This window comes from Diabrotica undecimpunctata, chromosome 5 (assembly GCF_040954645.1).
Source record: "Diabrotica undecimpunctata isolate CICGRU chromosome 5, icDiaUnde3, whole genome shotgun sequence".
Lineage (NCBI taxonomy): Eukaryota > Metazoa > Arthropoda > Insecta > Coleoptera > Chrysomelidae > Diabrotica > Diabrotica undecimpunctata.
Window position 1 is genome coordinate 54,041,585 of NC_092807.1, and position 14,029 is coordinate 54,055,613.

At 31.7% G+C, this 14,029-nt stretch overlaps 1 protein-coding gene across 1 annotated transcript; it reads right to left on the reverse strand.

Moving 5' to 3' along the window:
* Positions 1-230: 230 nt before the first annotated feature.
* On the reverse strand, positions 231-3,363 carry LOC140442191 (zinc finger BED domain-containing protein 5-like). Its single transcript, XM_072533268.1, has 3 exons — positions 3,253-3,363; positions 2,832-3,090; positions 231-739 (listed from the first exon to the last, which is right to left on the reverse strand). Exons 1-3 carry the CDS (start codon positions 3,361-3,363, stop codon positions 231-233), a joined length of 879 nt encoding a protein of 292 aa, XP_072389369.1.
* Positions 3,364-14,029: the final 10,666 nt, after the last annotated feature.

Genomic DNA, 14,029 nt, shown 5'->3' on the forward strand with positions numbered 1-14,029 from the left:
GAAGTTTAACAAGCGTACTAACAGATACAGAAATGGGTTGTTCGGCAAAGAAAATTGTAAGCTCGTTGCGCAATTCAAATAAATCTTTATTAAACTTTTCCTTTTGAAAGCCATCTTACTTCCGTGTGTAGCAAAAGTGACTGATGCTGATTTCCTATCTCTTCACATGCTTTTTTAAAAAGCCTCGACTGAAATGGACGTAATTTAACGTAGGTAACAATTTGTACGGCTTAATCGAGAACTTTCTTTGAAGCCGATGGCATGTTTTTCGGGACAAGCGCATGGCGATGCAGAACGCAGTAACTGCTACTACAATTGGGTGCAATATTCTTTATTCTTGTTACAGTTTCTTTTATTTTGCCGACAATAGCTGCAGCTCCGTTGCTGCATACATCAATACATTTGTTCCAGTCAATATGGTGTTTAGTCATATAATTATCAATGGCTTTAAAAATTTCTTCTCCTGTTGTGTTTGTCTCCAAGGGTGTACAGAGAAACAAATCTTCTTCAATTGATCCTTTGAAGGGGTATCTCACAAAAACAAGTAGTATTGATAACCCGGCGACATCTGAACTGTCAAGTTGTAAAGAAAACATCTCACTGTCTTTCAACCTACAGGTTAATTTATCTTCAATGTGGTCTGAAATTTTATGAATTCGATCAGATAGGATGTTATTGGAACACTGAACTGCTGCAACTTTTTTTGCTGCATCTTCTCCGAGTACGCAGCTGACGATATCTGCAATACATGGTTTGATTAAATTCTCTGCAATCGTGTGTGGTTTACCAGCACAAGCAATTCTGTAACTTAGCAGGAATGATGCTTGCGTTGCGTTTTCATTATCTGTTTTAACATATCTCTATAAAGCAGCCATACCGGTTTTATGTACTTTTTTGTGTCTTTCAAAAAAGCTTACACTTTTATCTTTCAGTTGTGGATGGTTGGCATGGACGTATAAACACAGATGGACTCAGTTATTTACATAAAAATGTGAAGCCAAAATTATTTGACTAGGTCACATTCTCAGCACCTTCAAATATTGTCACATTTTTTTATTAAAATATCTTATTCACGTATCGCTGAAAATATTACTATATTTATTTTATACTCTACAGGTGCTATCAAACCAAAATAATAATTTATTACTTATATTAATATATTTAATTGTAATTAAAACATCAAATGTGCACATAGTGTGCATATCATTTAATAATAGCGTATAACAGATATCAACCAATTATTTTATATGTAGAAGCACTGAAACCTATTTATTAATGGCAACGGTGTTTACATTTCTCTGTCTTATGGCTCTACGTCAAACTTCAAATGCCGTTCCATGTCATGTCCATGATTTGTTTACTTTTTACCCAAGATGGGGAAAAGTTGTTTTTCGATATTTTGGCTGTATTTTAAGTGATATTTGTAAATAGTGAAATAAAGAAATTATAATAATGGTGCTACAGTTTTGCATTTGCAAAAAAAACGACATATTTACATCCCAATGTCTCATTTAATTTGTAAGTACTGTTTGTTTACATTATTTAAGATGAGGAACTGAGGAAGCCTGTGTATTTACATTTTAAAATATGTCTTTCATGGGCGTACATTGGGTTTATTCATATTAATTAATGTATTGAACAAGATATTAGTTCATGAAATTAGTATAGACATTTTTAAATTGTAAGTAGACATCATCTGATTAAAAAGATCTGTTTAGTAGCTTTTTAATTTAATATTTCTCATGAATTAACAATAAATTTGTGAAATGAATAAAACTCATTTATTTTTCTATGTAGGTTTCCAAATAATATTGATTAATGATGAAACTTACTCTAAACTTTATAGAACTAACTCTAAACTTGTAAGGAAGCTGAAAAATATTTCAGATTTTTGAATAAAACTATAAATATCTACAACAGACTAGTTAAAAACCTTATGAATATTTTGATTAATAAAACCATACAAAATGTCCCAAAATCAATCTATGAGCATTTTGGTGACCATATGTATGATGAAGATGCAATCGATGGTCACTCTATGCAACTTTTAAAATTGGTTCTTGAGAAATATTTTAAAATTGGAATTCATCATGAAACGAGGACTACTTCAGATGCTAACACCGTGCGCATAAGAAGCGTTCTTACTAAGACTGTTTTATTTCGCAATCAATAAAAATGTATTTCTATACCAATGTCTTCTATGTCTATTTACCATTTTTACTTTAGTATTTCTGTTCGGTAAATAGCTTTCCAATAATTTATACATTTTCACGCCTACTTTTTAATAAATAGGTATATTTGCAAATAATTTTATGTCAAATGCCCTCAAGAGCTTTGGAATGATCAATAAATAATTTTGTAGCAGAAACCCTTACTACGTGGAATCTATTGATATTGTATTAAAACAAATTTGTCACAATTTGAAAAAATATGTTTTAACACATTATCAATAAATATAGGTATGTACTTAAATTTGACAAATGTATATTTTTTAATTGTTTTTTTATCGTAGGATTATTTATCATTGATACCTATGAAAAAATTAACTTGAGCTCAACTGTATTTTATTGTATTAATTTTAAAGCAAATAAAATTGTATTTTATTTTTTCTATAAAAACGTGTTTTTATACATTATTACTACTTCCAATTATTAACGTCTGAATAATTATCCCCGCGAGTAAAAATTCAAGCACGCTTATGCTCATTGAGGAAGTATCACAGTCTATCGATACCCGTTTTACTCCCCTTTACCCTCTTGTCCAGGAATATCGAAGCTTCAAAACAGTGTGTGTTTAAGGTATCTTATTGCTGTGTCCATCTATGTTTATACGTTCATGATGGTTGGTGTCAAGGTGCCGTTTTAGATTTGCAGGTACAAGAGAGTTATTGAACATAATTTTACTACAAATAACGCATGGTCCATCTAGATTTTTAGCAATTCCCACAGAAAATAATCCGAAAGACAAGTAGGATTCATCATATTTTCTCTTTTTTGAAACAGTTCGCTCCTTAGATTCAGCCTTTTTGTTGGTAGGTGTATTTTGTCGGTCTTGTCCAGCACCAGGGTCTTCTGTATTTGCTTCCGTACTCTGTAATAAATTGTTAATGATCAGCAAACGACATTGATAAATAACTAGCAACAACAATAAATAAACTTTATAAATAACAAACAACAAAAATATTAAATGAAAAGTAAAAGTGATCAGTGGTAAGACTGTATTAAATGGGTTGGGTAAATAAAACTTCCTTACAGAACAACCAGCAACGGCTTCTTCTGAAATATTTTCTGTAGACTCTGCTGGTAAACGTGATTGAACACTTTTGCTACTTGCAAGACGTTCCGTTTTGAGCCAATTATTCATTATTATAAACTGAAACAAAAAGGAACACCTTAATTTAATAAAATATCACGATGCACACGACAGTTATTTTAATCGGTTCCCAAATCTTGATTAGTTACAAAATGTATACATTCGGTACTTAATAAAAATATGTAAAAACATCAAATTAAATCATTTGCATTTGATTTCCAACAATATACTTAAAAATATTTACGAATAAGCAAAAACTTACCTGCAAAGATCAAAAATTTCAGATTAAGACCAGAAAAATTAATATCACTGTAACGTCTTTTCTTTACAATACACCAATAACATCACATCTAGTCTTGTGTCGCGCAATTGACTCGCTCGAGGGCTGGTGGTTCTCTGCGCCCCCCGCGTACCGTTGCGATGCGCAACTTGCCCAACACAAGAGCGCTCACGTGCCGCAGCGCCAGGTGGGTAGCCGGTGGCTTACCCTCACCACTCAACCAAATGGTGTAAGATGTTTGCAGCGCACCATACCGGGGTTTAAGCGAAAAGTCGTAATTATAGTTTGGCCAGAGAACAACTCAACAGTGTCTCTGTTATTCTAGGGTTTGGCCGCTAAAAAGATGGAATGATCACGTGAATGGCACGTACTCTTAAACGTTCCTATGTTACCACTTTTCCCACGTTTACACCGCTCAACAAAAACGAACTAACTCTCGCTATAATACATGTATACAGTTTTTTACAGGTTATTGATTTATATTAAATTTAAACATTTTATTGACTTTGGCGTATAGATTGAAATTCTAAGTTTCAATTTTTACCAGGTGTACAAATAAAAAAGTTTATATAATATGTCAGAAGTAGTAAACTTTAAAAAGAATTAAGAGATAAATTCGGTTTATAAATTTGATGAAATGCGATTTGTTTGAATAGAATAGAATACCTTTATTCGCAAGAATCGGTTGACAAAGAAAAATATGATTTAAGTGATTGAAAAACACGCTTTTGTTTCAATATACATTATAGTAAAATTTAAATTTAGTAAACACAAATTAATTATAAAAGTAAATGTCAAAAATTTTGCAATAATTAGAATTAATACATAATAATATATACATATAATATATATATATATATATATATATATATATATATATATATATATATATATATATATATATATATATATATATATATATATATATATGTATATATATCTATAATATAAAGGATGTTAAGTACCTAAGTTTTTTTTTGCCAATAATTTACTTTATATTCTTTTTCTTGGAGGTGAAGGAGTGTTTATATCCATATTTAATAAACGTAACACACAATTAATTACAATCGTTAAACCTAATCTACACGATAAATAATACAAACAATTTTTAGCACTGCCTGACTGCCTAACAAAAGTCACCAGCCAGCGGAAGTTAAACACAAATAATGTAGACGGTGTAAACAGTTTCTTAGAAGGTATAGTTTTGTACGACCTGTCGATGCTTGCATTGAGTGATCATGCGACCTTGGATTCCATCTTTTAAACGGCCGGGGTATAGATGTGGTTATGATTTTTTTCTACGAATATTTTATTTAACTGTCGGACGGACACGGAACCCCTGCTCTCCTTCTACGGAACCCCAGGGTTCCGCGGACCACCATTTAGGAACCGCTGACCTAGCCATATTGCTGGAATTTCCTGAGCCGAGTGGTACTACTCAAGGACTTTTCAAAACACATGGTCGATTTTAAAATAAAAACTGCAACTGCTACTTAAAACTCAAAGGCTTCCTGGAGATACATACAAATAAGCATAGATTCAGCTACATTCAACCTATCATTTAAAGCCAACAACTACGTTCAACAAGCGATATAACTGCACAAAGCCAACAGCACATACAAAAATGCAATAAATATCATTTTTTAATTTTTGTCAGGATCTTGGCAGGATTTGCCATGTTGACAATAAAATTTCATTTTAATTTTTTTAATGTACAATAAATATGAATAGTTAGTATTATTTATCATAGTCTAGCTTAAACATATTGGCTGCACACCGTTTTTGATCGGTAGGTAATTGTTGTACTAAATAATTTAACTAATGTTTATCAAGTTCAATTATATGGTAGAGCTGAGCGGTGTTTAGAAACAGTATATATCTGAAGATCCATTATTTCTAAAGGTTCTGAAACTATTTTCTTGTAACATGTCTAAGTTATATTATATTGCATTTACATGGGATTAAACCGTAATTGATTGTAATAAATTATATTTTTAACCAAAAAATTGACGTTTCTATTTCTACTCAGAAAATCATTTACTATTCTGTTCTCACAGAATAGAAGAGGCGGCAGAAATATAATATATTTTTAATTAAAAACAGGGGCAAAAGAGACCGGATTAGAAATAAATATACAAAAAACAATAAAGCTGGCACAGGCAGGAACTAGGGGAAGTAGACGTATACTTAAATAAGAGGACAATATTGAAACTGTAAAAAGTTTTACATACCTGGGAGTTGCATTAGACACGGATGGAATGGAAAAACCAGAAATTTAAAAAAGAATATTTAAGGGAAACAAAGCTTACTTTTCACCCGCTTTACTTTCTATTCAGAGATCCAGATACAAAAATTTATCAAATACAACAGACCGTTGGTCCTAGTTTTCGTAGACTTTCGTAAAGCAGCCGATATGATAGAAATTAACAGCGTAATGAGAGCGTTGAAGGAACGTCGCATAGATTATAGGTACTCCAAACTGATCGCGGTTATATACAATAATACAACCATGGCCGTAAGACTACACAAAGATACAAAATGTATAAAAGTCAAAAGAGAAATCAGGCAATGAGACACGTTATCTCATAACCTTTTTAGAGCAGTTCTAGCTTTCAAACATGCTTTTAAAAAATAAGAGTGAGAAGCCAAAGGGATTAATGTTGACGGCGAAATGAACCATGAACTTTACCTACTGTTCAAAGAGGCACGGCTCTCAAAATTCATTTGACTTCAAAAACTTTGATGAACTGGTTATGTAGTAAGAATAAAGACCGAAATATTGCCAAACAGAGCCCTAGATAGTAAAATGTAGAGCGTAATACCAAAAGGAAGACCACAGAAGAGGTAGAAGGATAAAGTGGCAGCGGACGCGCAAAATTTGCTAGACATAAGAACCTGAAGAGGATCGGCGCGGGACCGGTAAGGCTGGAGGAATAGTTTGGATAAGGCCAAGGATTGATTTGGGCTGAAGCGCCATTGAAGAGAAATCATTTTCATAAGAATATTTAAGAATTTTGTGAAAATGAATATAACCGCGAAAGCTGTTAAAGCTGTCATTTCTAAATTGACTGTTGATTTAATTAGCCGTGGTATTGCAGCAAACACTAATGCTTTTGGCTGGACGAATCTGAGGGTAGATTTTGTGCCCTAGGGGAAATCAAATTCTGATTATCTGGTTGTTGCTGTATTATGTATATGTGTTTGTGTGTGTATGTGTTCATGGATTATGTTTGTGTATTGTGTGTTGCATATGTATCGTGCATGATTGTAGACGATATGTCTCAGACTTTTTTAATTCGCTATTGTTGATGTATTTTTGCTATTGACTTCTTCTTTTATATCTGTAACCAAAGCCTGCGGCATTCTGCTGTTGGGTTTGTTACACATTTTTCTTTATTAAGTAGAATGAAGGTTGCTTTTTTGATTTATCTCTATTTTATCTCTGTTTCTTTTATGATTATTGATGCATTTTTCCATTGTGTTCATTGTCCCAAGCATGTTTGCATATCTGTAATTTGTCGATATACCTGTTTTTGATTTATGTTTCCTTTATCCTGACACTAAGTGGTCTTGCGGTTTCTTTCACATAGAAATCATTGCATTCAGAGGGTATTTTATAGATGCAGTTGTTTGATTTCTGTTGTGTGTTAAATTCTTTTTTTGTAAAATTTTTAAATATTCTTTTGAAAACGATTTCCTAAATAAAAATCAAAACGTCACATTTTTATCATTGATCTACTGTGTCCTAATATACAGAATATTTAACTCTGTAGGTTAATTGATCATTTCTTTAAGAGTAGTTTTCAAGTTCAATGCTTTATACAAGTTGAAAAATGATTTGCAGTCGGTGATGATGTGTTTCACTGTTAGGTAAACATTGTAATGCTGGCTTTGCAAGTTGGATGAGTTCCTAAATATGTCAAAATGTCAAGGTAAATTTATTGTGATTAATTTGTCAGTAACTTAATTAAAAAGTAAATATAAAAATAAAAGAAGAAGTGTCAAAAAAATTATTGTCAACATTTAACATAAATTTGAAAAGAGGACAACTTGAGACGAAAATAATATAATATACTGGTCATTGTTTAAATAAAAAACAAAGGTATATAAATACTTTAATCCATTTATTGCGATTAAGATAAGAGAAATTATTTTATGCAGGTAATAAGCAAAAATAAAAATATGAAAACAATATTAATGTTCACGTACCTGGTAGTAATCTAATAATTAGAGGATGAAGAGGTGAATCTAGATATATTAATTAAAGCGGAAAACATAAGGGTTTTTAATCATTAAATTATAAAGTTTTCTAAAAAAAAAAACAAAATACATAGGAGAATAAAATTTATGATGTACAAAACAACACATTATAATGTTCTTAATGTGTCTTGTTTGTCAGTCCTTCTTTAAGGTTTACTATTTTTCTTTAAATTGTATATATTTGGATTTTCGTTGTATACAATCACTATGTAATATTATATCCATCAGCTCTAGTAGCTTAATATTTTAAAGTTTTAGACGTAAAAGCCAAAAGCAAGAGCCAAATTGTCTCCACTGACGAACCAAATTAGTTCCATATCTGTCGACATACTGTCTCATTAAAAATTCAGAATCCCCATTGGAATTTATTTTTAAATTGGTTTTTAGCAGATATAGGGATACTGCAGTAAACCCAAGGATATTTATATTTTTTTGTTCCTTCTCTTTCTCATAACTTAGTTTGTTATTAGCTCATTTTTAATAGTTTATTATTTAAATTATGAGTTACTAATTTTAAATATCCGAAGGATTTGAGCCCTGGTTTAAGAGAATCTTAACAAAATTAGAACCTGGTCAGGTCACGTCAATAGACGTTTTAGCCTAACTTCCGCGACAGCCGGGTAGCATCAATAAGCTTTATGAAAATTTATTTGTTTTTTTATAGCTTTTTGTAACAATAAAACACTAAAAACTTTGTATTCGAAACTTCCACAAAATTTATTATAAAATCTTACAGCTATTTCGGTAGAGTACCTTTCTCAAGTGATCTATTTTTGGTATGCATTTAAACAGTATAGTCTTTAACCAAATAGGTTGAGGAGGGGAGAACTGTTTGTCTCAAGTTGGTTAAAGACTATAAAGTGGTTTCGTTAAAGACTATAAAGTGTAAATGCATACCAAAAATAGATCACTTGAGAAAGACACTCTGCCAAAACAGCTGTAGTGATAAGATTTTATAGTAAATTTTGTTGAAGTGTTGAAAACAAAAGTTTTCAGTGTTTTATTGTTAGATAAAATAAATTTCCATCAAGTAACGGTCGAATCCATTATATAGTTTTTTGCTTATGACATTCTGTATTTTTAGGGGAATGTAGGGAATAAGCCACAAAATATATTCAAATGTTTAATTTACTGACGTTTCGATCTCTATTCCAGAGACCGTTTTTAAAGTTTTAAAGAAAAAAAAAGAAAATAAATAAGATAATAAACAAACTAATAAATGTAACTATCGTGTATATCTTTCATAACGGTCTTTGGATGTAGAGATCGAAACGTCAGTAAAAACCTGTAAATAAATTTATATTGTGGCCTATTTCAAACAAATAATATCTTAGAAATATTATATAATTATTAACGTTGAAATAAAAGTAAGTGTACGCCACTGGATTTCCATGAGCTTTTTCCCACTTCTCTGCTTTCAAACGATGAAATCACTTTTCCAAATAGTGGCATTATAGTATAACACTCTATTAGTGAACATCAGTTTCCGGCGTATGTCGGATATGTAATATCAGTAACAAATAAATATTACACACAATAGACTGACAAACAGGCACATAAATACAAACAGTAATTGAACTTAAAAAACAGGCTCACTCTTTTGGAAAAGTTTTGGATTAAAATTTTTAATATCTTACAAAGATTTTGAGGGATTTTTTTAGAGATATTTTGGAATAATAACTAAAACCGGTCAGTGTTTTATTATTTTACTATAACACATCTAACAAACACAATTCGTCTGGGCTGCACGTCTATAATCTTGCTATAAAGACTAACTATACAATCATAACATGAAGTAATCACCACTCTCTTGTAAGAAGAAACTTTGCTCGACCATATATTAGTATGGAGTATGGAGGAAGAAATGACCACATAACCTCCAAACATGACAGTAACATAGCACAATCGTGCTGATATAATAATATTTTAAAATTTGTTTGTAAATTCAATGTATGTAATGTCCTTATAGTTTAAATTATCAAAAGTTTACCCCTATAACTACATCTGACACATATATGGCTTGGTCATAACTTAAAATAAACAATACATAATATTTCCATATCTGAGTAAATGGGTCTCATGAGGGTGGTGGTGAGCTGCATAATTATACAAAACAAAAGAGCCTTCTTGTATCTATTATGTAAGTCTTAATTCTTTCATATAATTTGTTTAACAGTTAACTTTATACTTATAAGTCAAATTTAATTTTCATATTCTACATCACTTTAATCAACTATATACTGACTATAGTGTACAATTTTTCATCATACTGGTTATAACAAATTTCAATAATGTCAATCAATGGGTATATTGTATACGATGTCAATTTTCTCACTAAATTATTTATACATTTAATGAACAGTATATAAATATATCCTCTTCACTCCTTTAGTAGACATATTATGTGTATGAATATGAATTCAGTTAAATTTATATCCTGGAAGTAATGAAAATGAACCTGTATTTGGTAATGTAACTACTACAACACAGTACCCTCGACCGTTCTAGAGTGAAGTTCGGTAACTCACTCATAGATGGCAGCAGTAATGACATAATGAAGAATCGTAGAAAAAGGGTTCCATACGGTGACTTACATATTCGTGGTACTTAAGTACTGTTATTAAAACATCATTTTAGGTTGTAAATAGTATTTGATCTTCTATTCGCAATATTCCGTTTTGTCGAAGTTCCCAAATGTCTACAACATTTGCAGTATCGGAAATTTGGAGACATAAAGAAATTTGTACACATTTGTGTAAACGAGAACCCAACATTGTTTCTACTATTAATTATTATGGCTACATATGTGTACACAAGTTCCCAGATCTAGTTGTACTATTGATTATTATGGCTACATACAGTGTTTTTTCCTTAATTGAAAACCTTAAAACATCTTCATTAGGTACCATTAAAGCAAAGAACGCCGAGACAAGTCTCTTTTTATTTTGGAGAACTGCAACTATGATGACGTCATTCATTTGTTTATTGCTTAAATGGTAGTTACTTAATGGAGATATTTTAAGGTTCCAACCCAAACAGTTACACTGTATGTGTATACTAGTTCGTAGTTAGTAGTAGATATTAATCAGCATCTAAAAATGCAATCTTTTTTACAGACCGAGAAAAACCCGTGATCTCGAATGAGGCAGTGATGCTGGAGAGAATGAAGAGAAAAATTAAAATTTTGAACACGAGAAAACTAAGGGGGTAAAAATTTAAGTGATTCCGAATCAAATGAAGATGAAAAGGAGATTAGCCTTACAGAAAGTATGAATCACAAACAAGAAACTGGAGGTGTAATGCAAAGTGCTCACACTGATGAAATGGAGACGAAGGGTGAAAACTCAGCAGACATTGGAATTGTTCACGCTGTCAAAAAAAAAAAATAATTGCGCGGAAGCTCATAAAAACCAGAAAATGAATTTAATTTTAAACGGGACAAAAAATTTAAACTGAAAAATAAATTTTCAGAACTTCAAACTAACTTATCAGATTTAAGCAGCGAGTTTAAGCCATTACCATTAACATATTTTGACGATTAATATAACAATGATTTTTGTGAGTTAGTTGCTACCCAAACTAATATTAGTTTTCATTAAGTTCATGGAGAAGTACTAAACACAACTGCTTCTGAAATTTGAAATTTTGTAGGAATCAGTTTAATTATAAGTACAACAAAGTATATAAGAATAAATATGTATTGGGCTACCCATTACCGTGTTCCTTTAATAGCGGACTGTATGACAAGGGACATATATTTTTTACTGCGAAACACAATGTTGACAGATTGTTAATTCATTTTCCGAAAATTACAAGAATAGATTATAGAAAGTAATGCCTATAATCCAACGATTTCAGCAAGCAGTTTTAAATCTACCAAGAGAAAAACATGTTTTTATAGATAAGCAAATGACTCCTTTCGCTGGTCATGTTAGAACTAGAAGTATGTACCTAAAAAACGAAATCCAACTGAACTTAAACTTAAAATCTTGCGTCATCTCCAAAGGGACACATTTTAGATTCGTTCATTTATCAGGGAGCTACCACAAATCTTTTCCGATCAATCCCAATTCGAAATTAGGTACAGGAGGTCGAGCTGTCTACAACGTACAAACGTTTACTTTGACAGGTATTTTAATGGAGTTGTACTCATAAAAATTTTTCACGAAAAATGGATTTGTACAACAGAAATAATAATGACAAATCTTCTTCTTCCTACTTTATAAATAGGCTTAATGCCTGTTTTACTTCGGTTTTTAGCCTCAATTGACGTTGTCTGACCATCTTTTCCTTGGTCGTCCCAATGATCTTCCATTTGGCGATTTGTCTCTTGCTTCTTCGTACTATTCTATCTTCTGTCATTCTTTCGATGTATTGATTCCATTCCAATTTTCTTCTTTTGGTCCACGCGTTTATTTTCTCTATACCACATCTCGTTCATATTTCCCCACTTCTTACTCTGTCTCTAAGAGTTTGTTTTGTTATTTTTCGTAAGACTTTCATTTCTGTTGTTTTTAGTAGTCTTTGTGTTTTCGCCGTATCTGCTCTTGTTTCCGCTGTGTACGTCATTATCGGTCTTATTGTTGATTTATATATCCTGGTTTTCGTTTCCGTTGTGAGGTATTTGTTTGTCCAGATTGTGTAGTTGAGACATACTGCTGCTCTGTTTGCCATGTTCACTTGTTTTTGTACTTCTTCTTCCACTTTTCCGTAGCTTGATAGTTTTATTCCCAAGTATTCAGTTTCCATCACTTGTTCTATTATTTTGCTATTTATGACTAGTTTACATCGTCTCGGTTCCGCTGCTATCACTATCGGTTTAGTTTTTTCTGTTGAAATCTCCATGTTGTATATGAGCGCCGTATCTTCGAATTCTTTAATTAACCTTTGTAGGTAATCTTCATTTTCGGCTGTTATTATGGCGTCGTCGGCATAGCATATTATCCTTATTTCCTTTTCTCTTATTCTATATCCTCTTCTTTTTTCAACTTTCTTTATAGTTTCATCCATTATCAGATTTATTATTAATGGGCTCAGCGATTCTCCTTGTCTAATGCCAGTTTCATATTTGATAGGTTGCGATAGTCTTACTTTACATCTTACCATAGCTATGCTATCTTTATATATATTCTCAATGGTTTTTACCAAATCCAGTGATATTCCCTTTTCATATAATAAATGTATCGCGTCCCGAATTCTCACTCTATCAAACGCTTTCTTCACATCTATCAGAAACATATATGTTGGTTTTTTGTATTCCAGCGACTTTTTTTTATTTGTCTTATTACAAAAACTGCATCCGTGCATGATCTTCCTGTCCGGAATCCTTGCTGTTCCTCTTGCAGAGATATTCGTTCGTTTATTTTTGTCGCTATTATTCTTGTTGTCAATTTGAGTGTTGTATTTAATAGATTTATTGCTCGATAATTATTGGGGTCTTTCTTATCTCCTTTTTTGAAAAACATCAACATGACCGCTGTCCTCCATTCATCTGGTATTCTGTTTGTGGTGATTATTTTATTAATAAGAAGTTGCAGTTGTTGTACAAGGTGATCACCTCCATATTTTAAGAGTTTATTTGGTATTTCATCTTCTCCTGGTGACTTTCTGTTTTTTAATTTGTTTATTTCTTCTTTTACATCGTTTTGGGAGATTTCGGTCTTTTCCTCAGTTATTATATTTTGCGTTTCTGGTAAAGGTTCTTCGCTTTGTTTTTTACATATTTCTGTCAGGAAGGCCATCCATGTATCCTCTTGTATGTATTCTATTTAAACTAGTTCTTTCATTTCGCCTCTTTGTTGTCTTATAAAGCGCCATACTTGTTTCTGTTGTCCATAGAAATCCATCTCTAGTCCTTTTGTGAATCTTTCCCAGTAATCTGTTTTTGTTTTTCTTACCAATTGATGAGTTTCAGTTCTTATTCTTTTATATTCTTTTATATGGATAATGACAAATCAATTTTCAAAAATCAGATTAAAATCAGATGCCAAAATGAAAAAGATGAGAAGAGGGAGTATATATTCAAGAACTATAGAGAATGGCAAAATATGCATTGTCAAATGGATGGATAACCGATCTGTACTACTGGCGTCAACAATACACAGCGATCGACCTTTTGATAAGGCGAAAATATATTATAAATCCGATAAAGCTTACATTTACATTTAAGTTTGACAG